The sequence below is a fragment of the Dipodomys merriami genome, unplaced genomic scaffold, assembly GCF_024711535.1.
Source record: "Dipodomys merriami isolate MVZ:Mamm:240054 unplaced genomic scaffold, mDipMer1.0.p SCAF_3, whole genome shotgun sequence".
In the NCBI taxonomy this organism is placed as follows: Eukaryota; Metazoa; Chordata; class Mammalia; order Rodentia; family Heteromyidae; genus Dipodomys; species Dipodomys merriami.
Window position 1 is genome coordinate 36,891,362 of NW_027204492.1, and position 18,822 is coordinate 36,910,183.

At 39.5% G+C, this 18,822-nt stretch overlaps 1 protein-coding gene across 1 annotated transcript in view; it reads left to right on the top strand.

The window, feature by feature from the left end:
• The window catches only part of Gucy2f (guanylate cyclase 2F, retinal), an 82,148-nt gene that overhangs the window by 42,656 nt on the left and 20,670 nt on the right, over nucleotides 1-18,822 (top strand). Inside the window, exons 8-11 of the mRNA XM_070038985.1 lie at nucleotides 5,192-5,368; nucleotides 8,635-8,791; nucleotides 14,391-14,540; nucleotides 17,578-17,726. Coding sequence (XP_069895086.1) covers nucleotides 5,192-5,368; nucleotides 8,635-8,791; nucleotides 14,391-14,540; nucleotides 17,578-17,726 — 633 coding nt within the window. The remainder of the gene's footprint in view (nucleotides 1-5,191; nucleotides 5,369-8,634; nucleotides 8,792-14,390; nucleotides 14,541-17,577; nucleotides 17,727-18,822) is intronic.

Genomic DNA, 18,822 nt, shown 5'->3' on the forward strand with positions numbered 1-18,822 from the left:
ACACTGGAAGTGCTATTGTAACTCAACGTGGTAGAGCACTAGCCTTGAGCAGAAGTGCTCAAGGACAATGCCCAGGCCTTGAGTTCAATCCTCCTTGAATATCAACTGGGACAAGCCATCCCAACAACGAGCACCTAGACTCAGCCAGTCTGGGGAACAAGGGAACATGGAGAGGAGTAAGAGGAGATGATGTCACATCAGCTACTTTGTGCCTGCCCTTTCAAAATTAACCAGAGCCGGGAGGTCAGTAGAAGTAAGAAGCCTGCCCATCCAATGTCTATTCCTGTCTACCTATTAACTGAAGAGGAATTTATATTCTTGCCTTTGTCACCTGACTTCTCTACCTAGTCGCCAGATGTCAGAAGTAGCTAGGGACATTTCTACCAACATTTTCAGCCCCAAGTCCTTCCTCTTGCCATTTGCTCTCTAGTATTTTTTTTTTCCAGCCCCTCAATGCTCATGAGACTTCTCCAGACTTAATCTAAGGACTCATGCCACCAAGGGACCGCTGCTGCTCACTGCCTTCTCTGGAAGGGGGACCAAATTCCAGCCTTTTACCCCTATTGTCGATGCCCCTTGTCAGCAGGAAGTAGCCAGAGAGAATCCTTGCCCTATTTCATGGTTATTAAAAGGCTGGAATGTAAGGTCCTCTCCTGGATGGCTAGCAGACTCCACCTTCCTTGCAGCAAAGTCTCCACCCAGTACCTGTGTTACCTAGGCAACTGGGACACCTGGAAGAGGTCACATCTGCATCCACTGAGGTCACATCTGAATTTGATGTTGCCACACCTTTCTCTGCCCATACCCTAGATAAGGCCTAGCCCAGGCCCAGACGCCCTCTCTCTGCTCTTGTCTAGCTCTTTTCTAGCTCTTTTCTCTCTCTTTCCTCTCTCTTTCCCAGCTCTCTCTCTTTCCCAGGCCTTTCTCAGCCCCGTGGAAGGCCAACCTTTCCTGGTCCCAGCAGGTCTACTGAATAGACCTACCCCTTACCTGAAAAAAACAGCAACAACAAAACAAAACAAAACAAAACAAAAAGAATGGAGTCAAAACAGGGCAAAACCTATTTTGGGAAGGTAATAAACCATAAGAATGGGAATAAAGAGATAGGTATTGACCCAAACTAGAGTATGTCTATGATAAGTTGTTTGGGGATACTTTTGATTTTGATACCATTTTAAATTAGTGAAAACCCTCAACAATTTTATAGAACTTGTATACTCTGCCCAGATTTAGCAATTGCTGAAATTTTGCCCAGCTGTTTTCACTATAAATTTATTTTTAATCAGAATAAGGGGTTATACTATGCTCCTTTACCTCTAAATACTTGCATGTGTATTTCCTAAGGCTCAAGACATTCTTTTATATAAATATATAATTGATTTATGATCAAAATCAAGACACTATCTACACAATATCTCAACTACTGTCCCTATTCTAATTTTATCATTAGTTTTAATATAATACAGCTAATTCCCCCCACCCCATATCAATTTCTAATTTAGGTTCACACTGAAGTTGGTTTCATTGCCTTTAATCTGAAGCAGGTCCTCAGATTTCTTTTTCTTCTCTTTAATATTCTAAAGAATTCAAGTCATTTATTTGATAGATGGTTCAACATCTGTGTTTGCTTAGTGCTCCTCATGGTCAGATTTAAGTTATACACCTTTAACCAGAACACTACAAAAGTGATTGTGTGTCCTTTTCAGTGCAGTTTATCAGAAGGCACACAACGCCAGTCACCCCATTACTGGTAATCCTAATTTGGATTCCTTAGTATTGCCAAATGCCGGTATAGTATCTTTACAATTCCATAGCCCTAGACTAGGTCCTCAGGTCAAGTGGGCAATAAGCCCTTCCCTCTTGTTTTTGTCAGCAGTGCTTAGGACATTGTCAACTCATACATTTTGTGTAAATTTTACAATCAACTTACCTATGATTTCAATAAAGACTTTGGGAATTTTAATGGGGATTGTAATTGATTTATAAAGTCTAGGATACATGGACATCTTAGCAATATTGAAGCATCTATTAATGTAGGTTTTCTTTTATACCACATCAATGTTATGTTTTTGATGTTGTTATATAATGTATGGAAATGGCGATGGTAGACATCTTTGCCATGTTCTTTCTCTAGAAAAGGGTTTGATGTCTTACTCTTAAGTCTTGTACATGTTCTTTTCATGTCTGAATTTCTGTGAATGTTTGTAATGGTGAAGAACTTTTATACTTTCTCAAAACATTTTTGCTACTTATTGCAATGCTGGGTGCTTTTATGCTTTCATTCTGTTAGTGTGATAAATTACATTCTTTAAAAAGAAATAGTAAGTACATCTTCATATCTTCAGGATAAATCTGACTTTATTATACATTATCCTGTTTATATATTAGTGCATGGTATTTGCTAATATTTTAAAGTACATTTTCATGTATGCTTATGATGAAAATTGGTGTGTAATTTTCTTTTAATGTCTGTCAACTTTATGTACCATTATGTAAGTTTGGAAGTCCTTATTTCTGAAAGAACTTATACAAGATTGGTATTACTTATTGTTATTTTTTGGTGCTTCTATTGTTTGCATGCAGGACTTGCCACTCACTGGGCAAGTACCTTGCCACTTGAGCCATACCTCCAGCTTTTACTTATCATATATTTAATAAATACCATCAATAAAATTATCTGGAGCTATGATTTTCTTTGTGAAGATGATTTCTTTGCTAAATTTCTCTGCTAAATACAAATCTGTTAGGGTTTTTATTTTTTATTTTTATGCATTACTAAGCTTAATAAATTCTGGTTTTAAAAATATATTAATTTTTAAGTTATCAATTTTTGTTAGCCTATATCTATTTATAAATTCCTTTATTAGATCACTATGTATCTATAAGATACATAGTGATACCACCTCTTTCTTTCCTGATACTGATCATTGTTACTTTGCTCTTTTTAATCAGTTTGGTTAGATTTTTATAAAATTTAATACTCTTCAAAGAATGAAGTTTTGACTTCCTTGTTTTCCCATTTGTTTAATTTATTTATCCTTTCCTAACATCTTCAGTGAGAAATAGTTTTAAGCATTCTTTGTTTTAGTATCACTTATATTTTCTCTTGAAGCTCTGTTGTATCTCCATCTCACCAAGTTAATTTTTATTTTGAGACAGGGTCTCGCTATGTCTAGGCTGGCTTTAAATTCATGATCCTCCTGCTTCAGCCTTCTGATTTCCAATGTTATTTTTTGATGTAGGCATATATTGTTTAATTAATTATATATTGTTTAATTGAAGTTCTTGTAAAGATCACATTTGATTCCTCATTTGATTATGTGTGGTTCTAGAAGATTATCTGAAATTTTAGTATGTTTAATCAGTAGGGGGTTCTCTTTTCACCTGTTAGGTAGACAAGGGAAAAGAACTATTAATCTATGTAGTGACTGAGTTTGGTTAAAGCTATATGGCTGTTTTATTTAGATACATTTTATCTTTTTGTTCTCCATTTTTTCTCAGGCATATCCTTCCAAGAAGGCAACCTATTCACCTCTTTTTTTTTGGGGGGGGGGGTCCAGTTGTGGGACCTGAACTCTGGGCATGGGCGCTGTTCCTCAGCTATTCAGCTCAAGGCTAGAACTCTACCACTTGAGCCACAGTGCCTCTTCCGGCCTTTTTCTTTTTGCTTATGTGGTGCTGAGGAATCGAACCCAGGGCCTCATGCGTGCAAGGCAAGTGCTCTACCACTGAGCCACCTTCCCAGTCCCTATTCACCTCTTTACTGTGCTAACTCTCTTTAGTATTTTTGGATCATTGAGCTCCATTCTAGAGAGTTTCATAAAAATTGGAGGAAGGCCCCAAATCTAGCATTCACTTAAAGAATGCTAAGAGAGATCCTTCCTTAAATTTTCTTCTTTGGTTATTGCATTCTTTTTCTATTAGTACCATAATGTAATTAGTACAAACTTAGTTGCAATTTATGATCCACAGTTCTGTAGATAAGAAGTCTAGGAAGACTCATGTGTTTTGCTCAGCATCTCACAATACTGATGTCAAAAGTGAAGTAAGCCAGGCCCAAAGAAACATAGGTCCCATGGTTTCCCTTATTTGCAATATCTAGTATATGTATGAGTCAAGCAGAAAAGGTCAGATAATGTGATGTTAGGAAAATGAACCCTTAGATATGTATTTTAATGTTTTTTTCTTTCATGCATTTGTTTCTAACGCATTTATAAGATTATTTCTTTGTTGCTTTGTATGTCCCTCCCCACAGTATAACCCCTGCTTTCACTATATTTGATGTCAGTATAACTTGTGGAGGAGATTGGGGAAAAACAAGTCGTTTAAAGATACAGGTGGACCTGTTGCAACAATGAGAAGTACAAGTTGTTATGTCGAAAACAAGCTTTACAACGTTGGTGTGGGGGGGGGAGTGAGGGGGGGTAGGATTGGGTGGGGGGGTGGGGGGGAGGCTGGGAAGGGATGTGAAGGGTAAACAAAGGAGGAGGCTGCAATGCTTGATAAGAAATGTACGCATTATCCTGCCCATGTAATTGTAACCCCTCTGTACAGTATGTTCACAAAATAAAATAAAATAAAATGAAAAAAAAAAGAAGCATAGGTCCCATAGTTTCCCTTATTTGCAATAACTAGTATATGTCAGAGACAAGCAGAAAAGGTCAAATAAGTTGATGTTAGGCGAAATGAATCCCAAGATAAGGACTCAAATGTTTTTTCTTTCTTGCTATTGTTTCTAACATATTTATAAGATGATTTCTTTGTTGCTTTGTATGTCCCTCCCCCAGCGTATAACCCCTGTTTTCACTGTATTTGATGTTGGTATAATTTGTGGAGGGGAAGGGAAAAAAACACATTGTTTAAATAGGGATACAGGTGGACCCATTGCAACAATGAGAAGTACAAGTTGTTATGTCCAACACGAACTTTACAACTTTGGTGGGGGGGGGCGGGGAGAACTGGGTGGGGGGGCAGGGGGAGGATGGGAGGGGGTGGGAAGGGGAAACAAAGGAGGAGGCTACAATGCTTGATAAGAAATGTACTCATTATCTTGCCCATGTAATTGTAACCCCTCTGTACAGTATTTTCACAATAAAAAAAATTCAATTTTGTCAGTTGTGTTGAGCTTTTATCTGGAAACTTTTTGGGGGAACTCATTTCTAGTCTTGTTCTCTTTTCTTTCTGTGTCCAGATGAAAGACCTGCGCCATGAGAATATTAACCCTTTATTGGGTTTCTTCTATGATTCTGGGATGTTTGCCATTGTGACAGAATTCTGTTCTCGAAGGAGCCTAGAAGATATACTAATAAATGAGGATGTGAAACTTGACTGGATGTTTAAATCATCACTTCTGCTGGATCTCATCAAGGTTAATGGAAAGACTAAGGAAATTGAAATTTCCCTGTAGATTAGAGCTCCAATGTTTGGGAATGTTTTATTTTCCTCAAATCATAGTGATTATTCTACTTCTCAACTTTTCTTTCCAAAGTCTACCTCCTCACCCTCCTCATAAATCCTATATCCATGTGTGTTATTTTGTTGTTGGTGGTGATGGTGGTGGTCATGGGGTATAGCCTGGAGCTGTACCTGAGCTTTTGTGCCCAAGGCTACTACTACTACTACTACTACTACTACTACTTTGAGCCTCAGCTAAACTTCCGGTTTTCTGGTGCTTAATTGGAGATAAGAGGTTCACAGACTTTCTTGCCTGCCCTGGTTTTGAACTGGGATCCTCAGTGCTCAGCCTCCTAAGTTGCTAGGATTTCAGGTGTGAGCCACCAGCACCCAGCATGTGTTTGCTATAAGGTGCTGATACAGAAAGTGTTTGCCTGCCTGTGTCCTTCTCAATTTAAAGATCAGATTTTTCTTACTTCCTGTTTGCTATTAAGCAAACATGGCTATTAAGCAAAAAGGATGGCTATTAAGCCATCTTTCCCTTCCATCACATTTGTTTGCTTTGTGGCAATAAAGCAGTGTTCCTTTCCAAAACTATTGGTGATACTTAGTCCCTACCTTCTAAAAGGTGACTCAGCATAGAACTAGATGATTCTTTGCATATCTATCTATCTGTCTGTCTGTCTGTCTGTCTGTCTGTCTGTCTGTCTGTCTGTCTATCTAATCTATCTATATATAAATGTGGAGCTCAGTGCTACTGGAAAGTCATGAAAGCACTGGTTCTATAAGGCAGCAAATCTATTCTTGGTGTTAAGGACTACCACAGCAATGACAGTTCATGAAATGGGTGCTTGGACTCCATGAAATCCTATGTCAAATTAGATGCATGCACATTTTTATAGAGCTGGTCTGGATAATTATCTGTTGAGTCTCCTGCACATTGATCACATCTTGGTTTTTGTATGGTAACCTAAACCTTTTCAAGTAGGCTTGGAATGGGCAGATATCTCATTCAAATTCTCTACGAGACAGGTATGATTACACTTCTTTTACAGAGTCTCAGCAAAGCTGAGACCCTCTTTGTTATGCAGTGACTAGCACACATTGTAGGTACTAACACATGTTTATCAATGGCAGAGCTGATAACAGAATCCAAATCTGATTCTTATTCTAGTACACTTTCTACTTACCCTATAATCAAAGCTCAGTGAGTTTCATGACTCTCAATCATTGTTCTCTCAGGCCTGTGATGGATTAGGCAACCTGAGAAAAAATCCCCAGCCATAGTAACCTCTGCAGAGGCTGCCTCTCTGAAAGCACAAGATGTAAAGCATCCAAATAAAAAGCCAAGCCAGTACCTAAAATGACTCCTGGCATTAAGAGTTCTAAAACAACTGCACTAGAATACAAATGTATTTTTATGCAGAATGATTAAATCCTTTCTGACAGAGAATCTTGGCTGATTGCTTTCTGTGTGTCATGTAAAGGTGCTAAGTAAGCACAGAGGTCAGTAATGCTTAGTTTTCCCCTCCTATTCATCATCTATTTATAATTTTAAAAACCAATATATTAAATTGACATTTAAAGTCAAGTGATAAATACATGAGAAAGATACTGACATTTGTTGAACCCTCTTTCTTCCTATCTTTCACCTAGAGTTAACAAATGCTGCCAATTTGGTGTCTTGAAATTCATTTCAAGTGTATTTATGCTCTGGATGATTTTGTTATTGTTGTATTGAGACAGGATTTTATTATGTAGTCCAGGGTGGCCTGGAAATCATAATCCTCCTGCCGATTTATCCTCCTAAGTGCTGGGATTGCGGAAGTGCTCTATCATGGCCAGATGTTTGTTTTTTAATAGACATGTTATTACATAGTTCTGCAATTTACTATTTTCACTTAACTTTATGGTTTAGAGTTGTTGTGTCTTATATTGGTACATACAGATCTTTCTTTTTTTGTGCCAGTCCTGGAGCATGAACTCAGGGCCTGGCACTGTTTCCCTGAGGTTTTGTGCTCAGAGCTAGTTCTCTATCATTTGAGCCAAAGCTCTACTTCTAGCTTTTGGGTACTTAATTGGAGATCAGAGTCTCACAGACCTTCTTGCCCAGGCTGGCTTTGAACCTCAATCCTGAGATCTCAGACTCCTGAGCAGCTAGAATTGCAAGTATGAGCCACCTGTTCTGGGAAGATGTAACTTATTTTTTAAGTACTGCAGAATATTCAAGAATGTATGTTGAGTCTAGCCACTTCTTTAGTGATACGGAAGATATTTTTAATTATGTAATGATATAAAAGCCAAGCTACAGGGATCACTCTTCTGTCTTTTTTTTGTGCATGGAAGCAAACAAATAAATGCTTCTCTGTAGAAGTAGAATCCCTTGTTCACAGGGCAAACATATTGAAATTTCTTATTGCTCTTCCCAAATTGCCCACCCAAAAAGCTATAACAGTTTGTATTCCTTGCCAAAAATGGATGAGAGGTACTTTAGACTTGTTGAAAAAAAATCAGAATTTCCTACTTCCTGGCAATTATGGACCTATGGATCCATCTTGTGTCTGAAATGCCAATAAGTACCCCAGTAACACATAATTCTCAGTAACTACAACTATGATTTTTCATCAAAGCTTCACACTGAAAGAGAAAAGGGATCTTCTCAAAGGTTTGCATTCCCTGCATATCAGAGAAAAAGCCTCAATTCTAGATCATAATAGCTCATGCCCTTAACAATTTCAGAAAGTGGCTCTAAGAGCACAAAATAGTCAAATAAGTTTTTAAATAAATTCTTTTTTAAAAAATAAGTTTTTTATTGTGAAAATACTGTACAGAGGGGTTACAATTACATGAGCAAGGTAATGAGTACATTTCTTATCAAGCATTGTTGCCTCCTCTTTTGTTTTTCCCCTACCATCCCTTCCCTCCCATCTCCCCGCTTGCCTAAATTGTAAAGTTTGTTTTTCACCATAGTGTTGTGTAGATCTTATTGTTGCAATGGGTCAACCTGTATTCCTATTTAAACATTGTTTTTTCCCGTCCGCTCCCCAATTTATACCAACAATTACAGTGAAATGATAAACAAAATGAACCCCAAGATAAGGACACAAATGGTTTTTTCTTTCTTGCTATTGTTTCTAACATATTTATAAGGTACCACATGATTTTTTTGTTGCTTTGTATGTCCCTCCCCCATGGTATAACCCCTGTTTTCCTAAATAAATTCTTTTGTGTTATCTGCAGGGCATGAAGTACTTACACCACAGAGAGTTTGTTCATGGAAGGCTAAAGTCCCGAAACTGTGTTGTAGATGGGCGTTTTGTATTAAAAGTGACAGATTATGGTCTTAATGACATTTTAGAAATGCTGAGACTTTCTGAAGAGGAACCTCTGGTAGAAGGTAAGCAAAGAATTGGACCCTTCTAATGCTTGCAAGGTAACTCCAAGGTTTGAACAAAAAATATGCATTGAATTAAAGCTTCAGGCTGATTTCAACTCCTCACTTTTGTTGAAAATCCAGCCTTATTTCCAAGCCAAGGGACTTGAATAAAGTTCGCAGGCTGTAACCTCAGCCCAGCCTTTCCTTCTAAACAAAGCCAGTGCAATAATGTGCAGTTCCTGCTGTGGCAGGATTAGGCTGTATTGTTTAGAGACCCCAGCAGTCCCTAGAGAATCTTGCTGAGTGCTAGGCACACAGTAGGTGCTCAATAAATACTTGTCAAATTGAATGGAGGGTAATTTGGAAGCTGGACTCCCACAAAGTGCATTCTGGAATGGGATGTCCCCAGAGCATACCAGCACTGTGTCTTTCACAGAAGAAACAAGGAGTGACCCCCAGAAAATAAATGCTCTATGTGTGGTATGGGATGACTAGCTACAGACAGAATGATAGCTTTGTAGTAAACAAGAAGGCATGCATATAACGTCCATTTTGTGTTTTTGTCTTTTGTCTAGTGCACCAGTGACAGCGTTAAGCAATGCCTGTAGGGATCATAATGGATCAAAGCAAAAGGGAAAAAAATCTAAGGAGGGGGAGGGAGAGCCAGGGGTAATGAACTGACAGAAAAGAGAGAGAGGGAAAAGAAGAAGAGAACCAATTGGGTTAAATCCATATAGGAAACTTGGGCATTGGAACTTTTAACCAATACTGTGAAAGTGAAGAAGAGAGCTCATGACAAAAAAAATTAGAGAAACAGACAAAAAAAAGAGTGGGAGATGTAAAGGTGCAAAATTTATTCCTATTCTTAGAAGGATCTTAAGCATGATAAAATTTCAAAAGTTGTACCACAGGGGAGAAAAGGCGGCCCCAGGCAGTCCAATCATCACTGGTACTATGTTGCTCTTTACAGGACTATGGAATACTAAGTTTTAGGAAGTCATCCATTACAACTCTCACTTTACAGATGAGACAGTTAAGGCTTATGGATTTTCTGAATCATGCAACTAGTTTGCAGCAAGGCTGGGGCTCTCATTTAAGGGCTTGTGAAACCCGTCCCCTTACACCCATCCAAAGGGAAACTTGTAATTTCCTTTTTCTTTGCTCACTCATGCTTTGGAAGAATTGAAGCTCCTAATAATCACAGTGAAATGCATGAGATATTGCCACTCTTTCTCTCATGGATCTGTTTTTATTCTTAGTTTTGCAGTAATTGTTTGGCTAATTATAGTTTGAAAGCTTGGAGTAGTTGCCTTGTGTCTAGCTCTCCAAGAGGATTTGAAGACAACAGCTGCAGAGATGGCAAGTATATAGCATTCTGTCCAAATTATCATATAGAAAAAAATGGAACACCTACCTTTCTAGAGAGTTTCATTTAATTCACAGGCTGGCAACTTTCAAACTTAAAGACATGTTCTCAGGGTAAAGGATATCTGCAATGTGTGTGTGTGTGTGTGTGTGTGTGTGTGTGTGTGTGTGTGTGTGTGTGCATGCGCGCGCATGTGCCTGTGCATGTGTGTTGTGTCTTGTCTCTATCTTCCTGTCTCCCTTTCAGCTTGTTACTCCATTCTCCAAATTGCAGTGTTTTTCACACCCTGCAGCCAGAGGGAGCTTTCTAACCTGCAAATCTGATTGCTTTACTGCTGAGCCTAAATTCATTAAATGGTTTCTCATTGTTCTTAAAATAAAATTCAAATTCCTTTACATGGTTTTTGAGCCCTGCCTGGTCTGGGCCTTGCCATTCCCCCTCCATCTCTATGCTTCAGCCAGGCTGAACTTCTTTCAGTTGTTTATTTATGTTAGGCTAATTGTAACCCCTCTGTGTGGTATTTTCACAATTAAAAACTAATTAAAAAAAAAATCCCAGACCTTTACACATGCTGTGGCCTCTGCCTGCATAGTCTTCCTTTCCCATTCAATCCTATACTCCTCTAGTTTTGGCTAAGTCCTACTCCTTTTTTGAGACTCCTTAAGTATCATTATGTCACCAGGTTTTCCTTGACCCTCTATGCTCAGTTAAATTCCCCTCTTCATGCTCTTCTAGGGCCTCAAAATTTCTTCTAACATACTTTTCTAGTATGATTCAAGTAATTAGCTTTGTTCTCCCTACACCCAAACTATACATTTTGTGAAGGCACAAAACAAATTTAATTCCCTCTGTGTTTTTAGCATATCTGGCAGAACAAATATATGTTGAATGATAGTAACTGAATAAAATAAAACAAAGGAATTTGCTCCTTTAGAAGTCAAAGCTAGCAGTATTTGATAGTTGGAATACCTATGAAAGTCATCTGGCTTAACTTCCACTTTTCATACAGGGAAGTTGAGAGGTTCAAAAAGACAAGCCAAGCAGTAATCAAACAGAAATTTTTGAACACAAGTCTCTTGATTTTCAGTTCTATGTTTTATAATACTATACAGCAGCAGTTCCCCAAAGTTGATTTTATTACCACAGCAAAGCTCAGAGTTAGTACTGGCTCATCTCATACAAAACAAGCCAAAGTAATTTTTCTAGCTTTTCTGAGAGTTCAACCCTAATGGTACCTAGTGGCTCTTACTTGGTTCTAGAGTGGGGATGAGGCAATGGGAATGGGTTATAAGTGTATTCATTACTGTCCATACTCAAATAGGTAAATATAGTGCAGATACAACCTCATTTTAGCCATTAACAACATACATGTCAGTGCTCTCTGAAAATACTATTTGGTTATGATTGTATTTAATCACCATGCTTTTTACCAGAGAATTTTGCTTTTTTCTATTCTTATGCTTTTAAATGTGCAAGGAGAGGGTGCCACGGAGAAGCCAGCCCCACACATTTTTCTAGGCTCTAAAATATCCACTTTCTCCACCATGAATGTATACTTTTAACTACAGTACAATTCAACATTTAAAATTTTATTTGTAAATGGCAGTTTTCCTAATGAGGGAGACACATAATATCTGTAGTAAAACCACGGTTGTGAATCAGAATTTCATGAGACACTATTATGTGGAAAGTCAGAAGAGCCTGGTAGGGTGACAAAGAATGGGTACACCTGAATGACAAAGATGGGTAGATTATTAGGAATGAGACCAGAATTTCTTTTTTGTGTGTATGGTAATTCAGGGCTTGAATTCAGGGCCTGGGCACTGTCCTTGAGCTTTGTTTTTCTCTCCCCCCCACTGGTCCTGGGGCTTGAGTTCAGGGTGCTGACCCTGAGCTTTTTTGTTCAAGACTAGCTCTCTTCCACTGGAGCCACAGCTCCTTTTCTGGCTTTTTTTTTTTGGGGGGGGGTGCTTAATTGGAGATAATACTCTCATAGACTTTCCTGCTCTAGCTGGCTTCAAACTGTGATCCTCAAACCTCATCCTTCTGAGTAGCTAGGATTACAGGCATGAGCCACCATCACTTGTCTGTCTTTCAGCTTTTTTGTTCAAGGGTATTGCTCTACCACTTGAGCCAGAGCTCCATTTCTGGCTTTTATGGTAGTTAATTGGAAATAAGTGTTTATGAACTTTCTTGCCTGGGTTGACTTTGAACTAGGATTCTTAGATCTCAGACTCCTGAGTAGCTAGGATTGCAAGTGTGAAAACCAGCCAGAATTTCATTCTTTTATGTTATATTTTATTATCATTAAATACTTATATGAAGGGAATACAAAGGGATTACCATTCAACAACCAATCAGTTTACAAGTACAATGCATCTTGAAGACCAGAATTTCTTTTCCTATCATTTTGATCAGGGTTGGTTGAAACTAAGGATTTGAAGGGTGAATTTCTCTTTACTTAATTTCACTAACAAACCAAAATAATTAGTGATCTTTTGCTGTCCTTGCTTCCTGGGAACTTGTAGCTGTGCTCCCTACCTAATATCCCATGTTTAACAAGATGGACCATGAGTCATCAATTTCCTCCTGACTCTCCCCACTCTTATCAGACACTCTTCAGCTTCCCAACCTGCATGTCAACCTCTCATTTCCTCCAAGTCCCTCCCCTTCATAAAAGCCAGTCCACTTATCCTTAACCTGGCCACTTCCTTCTCCTATGTAGCCTTCCAATGTATCTGGTTCCCCTCCCTGCTGTTGCTGCCCCACCCCCACTCAGGCCCCTTTCACCTCAGCACTCTGGCTCTTACTTCAATATCTTCCTAGCTGGTCTCCCTGACTCAGCCTCTCTCCTTCAATCCTGCTAGTGCAGGTCGCCAGATTAATCTTCCTGAACACGGCTTTCATCAAATCCCCCAGCACCCCTACTGCCTTTTGTATTCAGTCCAAATGCCTTCATTTGGCTCTCAGGGCCTCTCACCTTCTGCCCCCATTCTTCCAGCCATCCTCCCTCCCCCACTTCATCAAGCCCATTTCTCCTTTCTCATTATTCCTTAACAGAGCCCTTCTCTTCAGCCAAGATAATCTGCTTACCACCCTCCTACCACCCGCAATTTGCTCCTTTCTGCCTCTTGTTTTTTTGCACATACTGTTCTTTCTCCCTGCAAAGCCCTTACCCTCTCAGCTCCAGAAAGCTACATCCTTGACCTTAACAAGCACATTTAAGATTTAGCTTTTCCAGGAAGCCTTCCTGGGTTAAGTTGATCAGCTCAGGTTTTTATTCGTTTGAATCTGAGGAAATTGCTGTTATTCAATCATTTCCAATGTACATGCACAGAACTGGCAATTTTACATGGCTCAACCTAAGTGGTAGCCTTCCCACACTTTTAACTACCCTTTTAACACTCTCATAGTTCTTTATATTATTCCTTAAGTTACCCAGTACAAAATTTTCTAATGTTCTGTCATAAATTCTAAAAGTAGAGATATTTTTTTTGTTCCCTGTAGCGCTTTGAATGCAGCAGTGGAGATTAACAATGGATTTAATGGATTCCTTTTTGTGGGCTACATATGGGCTTTTATCATTATCTTTCCTTTATCGCCGTTAGATGTGTATATCCAGTAGTCTGTAAACTCCTAGAGGGCAAAGCCAAGTTCTGATTCATCTCTGGTATCATTTCTACATCTGGCTTAGTGGCTGGTATGTAGTAGACTCTCAATAAATATTTGCAAAACTAAATTAAAGTCACTGCTGTGCCCTTTTGCTTTGCAGGGAACAGAGAAGGCTGAGGATCCTCTAATCCTTTTAGAGTAACCTAGAAAAAGCAACTTGTGAATCCCTGAGACCCGGCACAATCAAATTACCAGACACATATAGATCTTAGTAAACAGCAAATCCATGGCAACCAGTCTGGCAGTACACTTGCCTTTCCCTGGAAATCTGCCAGCCACTACTTGCAGGCTCAAGAGAGCAAGAAAGCAAGCACTAGATAGTGTCTCTACTGCAAGCTTCTTGCCCTTCCCCACACCTCTGCTGTGTCTGTCTCTCCACCCTGGGGGTAGAGAGAGTAGTATGTTTTCTCTGCATGTAATTCCTTAGATTAATAGATTCAGATCCCAAGAGGGGGGCACTAGCATGCCAGTCTGTGTAATAAGAATATAAAAGTCAATAAAATTGTACCCTTAGTGCCCTTGAGGGCATTGCAGATGTCAGTTAATCTTCCTGGCATTCATTACACAATTCTTTCTTTGCAGAGTTGCTGTGGACAGCCCCTGAACTGTTGAGAGCCCCAGAGGGCAGCAGGTTAGGATCTTTTGCGGGAGATGTGTATAGCTTTGCCATCATCATGCAAGAAGTGATGGTCCGGGGCACCCCATTCTGCATGATGGATCTGCCTGCTCAAGGTAAGCAGGAGGTGAGAAAGGGTCACTAGGGTCCCACTGTGACCCAGATCATCAAGGCCAACCAGGCTGTTGTGATTTGCCAGAAGACTGTGTTAACAGCCTGCTAGTCTACAAGCAGCCTGTGCTGTATGCAAGTATGGCTTGAAGCCAGGCAGCTTTTAGGAATCTGGCTGAAATTTCCATATCCAAGAAGCTGGTTCTTTAACTAACGATGATGTAAGCCAAGGGTCTTCAGAACCTATGTCAATCCTTTAGTCTTCTTTACCTAAGGACTCCCTTCTATTCCTTTGAGACAGTTCTTGTAAAGTATTTCATTGTCCCTCAGGATCTTCTTGGATGTCAGTCTTTTCCTATGGAATGCCACAGGTTTTCATCTGTGTCTTCTACCTAAACACATAATTCTCAGGAAAGCTTTTTTATCAGTGTGTGATAAAATAAGTAGGGAAACACATATTCTCAAAGGGTTATTTAAAGCACAATGAAAAAGCCTAAGAAGCCTCCCCAGAGGTGGTGACAGGAGTTAGATAAAGCTAGGTGGAGAAGAGAAAGGGGAATTCTGAGCATTGTGAATAGCATGTGCAAAGGCAAGGGGAGGTCATGGTGCTTTCATAGCATTGCCTGAATCTGTGTGAACGTCCTAGATACATACAAGTTATAAATGAGAAATATAGCAAGTTTACAGATGGTGTCTCTTGTAGACATTGCCTTAACCAGGAGATTAGAGTGACTTTGATCAGTAAGAAAACACACTGACATCATATACTCCTAACATGATGTGCCAAAAAGGGCACAACAATACCTCTGTGATGTTCTTGCCAAAAGAAGAAAGCATAACTTTAATCAAATCATGAAAACAACAATAGCAATAACAATATTCCAAACAAACCCTAGTTAAGGGATAGTCTACAAAACAACTGGCCAGCACCCATTAAAATTATGCCTACTGTGAAAGATAAGAAAGAAAGGAGGAATGGGCACACATTGGAGGAGACTAAGACATGACAATTACATGTAGTATGAGATTTGGAATTGGATTACAAAATAGGAAAAAAGGACATTAGGGGAAAGTTGATAAAATTCAAGTAAGGAGTCTATTAATATTAATTTCCTTTTTACTGTGGTTATACATTACTAACATTAGGGTAAGCTGAGTAAAGGGCACACAAGAAATCATAGTACTATTTTCACAAGTTTTATGGAGGTCTAGATTAATTTAAAATATAAAAAAATGGAGAAAGAAAACCACATGGCTATCTTTTGCTGCATTCAAAGTTCCCCATCAATCTTCTACTTAAAGCCTTCCAACTAGTTCCTATCACTTGCTACAGGAAGCCCGCACTCCTCAGATGACATACAAGGCCATTCACAATCCTTGCCTTTTCCATTTATTTTCCTAAAGTATACGTTGGCAGTGCTCTGAAAGCACCATGTTTTCTCTATGCCTTTGCCTTTGCACATGCTATTCACAGTAGCTAGAATTCCCCCTTCTCTTTTCCACCTGGCCTCATCCAACTCCTATCACCACCTCTAGGGAGGCTTCTGTGCTTATTTCCATGTATCCCTGCTGAAGTATGTGTATTGTTTTGCACTGTATATTGCAATTTGACTGTAATCACCACAAGGGCATGCAGATGAGTAACCCATTCAATTGGATATGTTCTGACAAAAGGACAAGGGCTCCCTCTGCCAGGCAGTGCACAGGGCATTCACATTCCAAGGTAGGGGGGTACATTCCTATGACATATATTGCACTGAGAGTAGGATGCTGTGATAGAGAAATCGTTACTGATAAGGAAGATCTGGATTATAGGAAGAGAAGGTGTTATGTCACATGGAGCTGGGAAATGAGAAACAAGAATAGAACTTCTTTCATGGGGTCAAGACATATTAAAGTATAAAGAAGTACTGCTAGACTTGTGTGGCCAGTACAGGGGTAGGAATAGCACACTGCTAGGTCTAGCAAGATTCAATTCATATGCAGAGGTTAGGAGGTGGGTATGATGGAGAGGAGACTAGTGTGAGAAACAAGCTTGAAGAGATAGCCAAGGTCCATGTTAAAGAGCTTAGATTTTGTTCTTTGGGCTAGGGGAGTCATGAAGGGATTTTGAGCAAGAAAGTGACATGGTCAGTGTACTTTAAGAAAGGTTTAGAAAAGACCATGCTGGAATCAGAGAGTGATCATTTTAAAGCTTCATATGTGTAAGTGGGAGCATTGAAAGCTAATAAATGATTTTCAACTGCTGCTAGGAAGTCGACTTTTGTAAAAATAAATAAATAAATTCTTGTTGACTCAGACCTTTGGTTCCTAATGGCTTTTGTCTGAACAGGGAGTTTAGCAACTCCCAGGTGAGGCCTGAGCAATGTGGTAGGTGGACATTGCCCATGTTCAAATCCAGATTCTGTTGCTTATTATTCATGTGACTTCTGGCAAGTTGGTTACTCTCTATGATTCAATTTTTACACTGGTAAAAATTCGAATGCCTACTTCATCTGCTTGTGGTGAAAATCTAACAAGACAATGCATACAGAGTGTTCAGTTCATACTCTGATATATAAAGTTTTACTGAAAGTGGACTTCATTGACCACCAACCAGAAGGGTTCTTGAAAAGGGCATGAACTATTTACTACTGCACTCAATTATCTATGCCTAGAAGATATTCAAGTCCCAAAGCCAGGAACTGGGCTGGACCTGGGCCTTTAGTAAGAGTTAAGTGGGTCAATTGTGGGCATTGTAAGGCTTAGATGATATGGACGTAGAGGTAGGAGCCAACACACTGCAGTTGCAGTATTAGAAATGACATCAGATAACTGCATGTAAACCCTAGCAGAAGCAGGATAAAGCTGATTGATTCTGAAAGGTCTAGTATGGCCTTTGCTCAAATACAATCAACATTTAAGCCACCTTAGGAGAAAGCAAGAGATAGTTCTTCTCTTTTCTCCTGACCAATCCCTTTGTTGGATAAACTCAGTTGTTTCTGTTCAGCCTTGATGCCTTTTCTAAGACTTACAAACATTTCACTTCTTGCATGTGGGCAGAAATCATAGACAGACTTAAGAAGCCTCCTCCTGTGTACAGACCAGTAGTTTCTCCTGAGTATGCTCCTCCAGAATGTCTCCAGCTGATGAAGCAGTGCTGGGCCGAGGCTGCAGAACAACGACCAACTTTTGATGAAATATTTAACCAGGTGAGGCTCTGTCAATCGTGTCACTGTTCAGAAGCCACCATGAAGGCATTCTATACAACAATGACTTGTTGGTCCTCATCATGTTATGAAAGGAATTCCTTACAAGGGAAATGAACATTTCACTTGGAGGAGCATTCTGGGGTGATCTTTTTTTTTTTCTTTTTATGTCCTTGGTTCTGGAATATAACCAGCATATCCTCCAAAAGCCCAAAGGTTATTTCTGGTGTTTTTTTGTGTCTGAACTTCTTCAACAGACTATCCAAAATCTAGCTTAACCAATCTTTCAGTGATGGATTAAACTCTATTGGGCATTCACGAAGACTGAGACTATTGGAAGATGGGTGTCTTAGAAGAGATAGTGCTCCTCAAGCATTCACATTGGCTCTTGAGATCCTTGAGAACCCTGATGAGTATGCTATTTAGGTAATGCCAAGTTGTTTTTGGAGGGCAAGGAAAACCTTGTGTTTGAAAGGATGTTCACGTGGACTGCAAAAGGAGGAGATTTCTTGGGTTCCCCGGAACTACTTGAGGCCATTGGTGTATGAAAAATGATAACTTATCTCCTTAAGAGATATTAAATTTCTAAAGAGGTTGATTGTTTCCCTCCAGGTGGAGATAGGAAGGGGAGATGGAGGAATGGACAGAGTTCCTGCTGAGGAAGCTAGGGTACACTTCTGCCATTGGAGCATGCACTTTAAACTTCGTCAAAATTACAGAATACCTAAACTATGGGTGTTCTCCATAAGTGCTAGTTCAGAGAGAGGCTTGAGTCTGTCTGGAGTACAGCTCTGAGATGCTTTTTGAGTGGAAGGTATCTGAGGCGGAAAAGAGAAAGAGTGATTGAAAGCCTAAGGGGCTCTGCTGATGAAGTCATCCGTGTCCCCAGCTAACAATGCTTCCATTAGACTGGGTAGGTTTCTTGAGGACACTCAAACAGGTGTTCAATAGTATGGAAAAAGTAAGGGACCATAAAGGTCACATTTCTAAAACCTTACCAGGAGGCAGGGGAAAAAGCATTTGTCTTGTGTTGATGCTAAAGATGTTATTTCAGAAGGCAGCAGAGAAGCTGATGATAGAGGAGTATGTATTATACAAC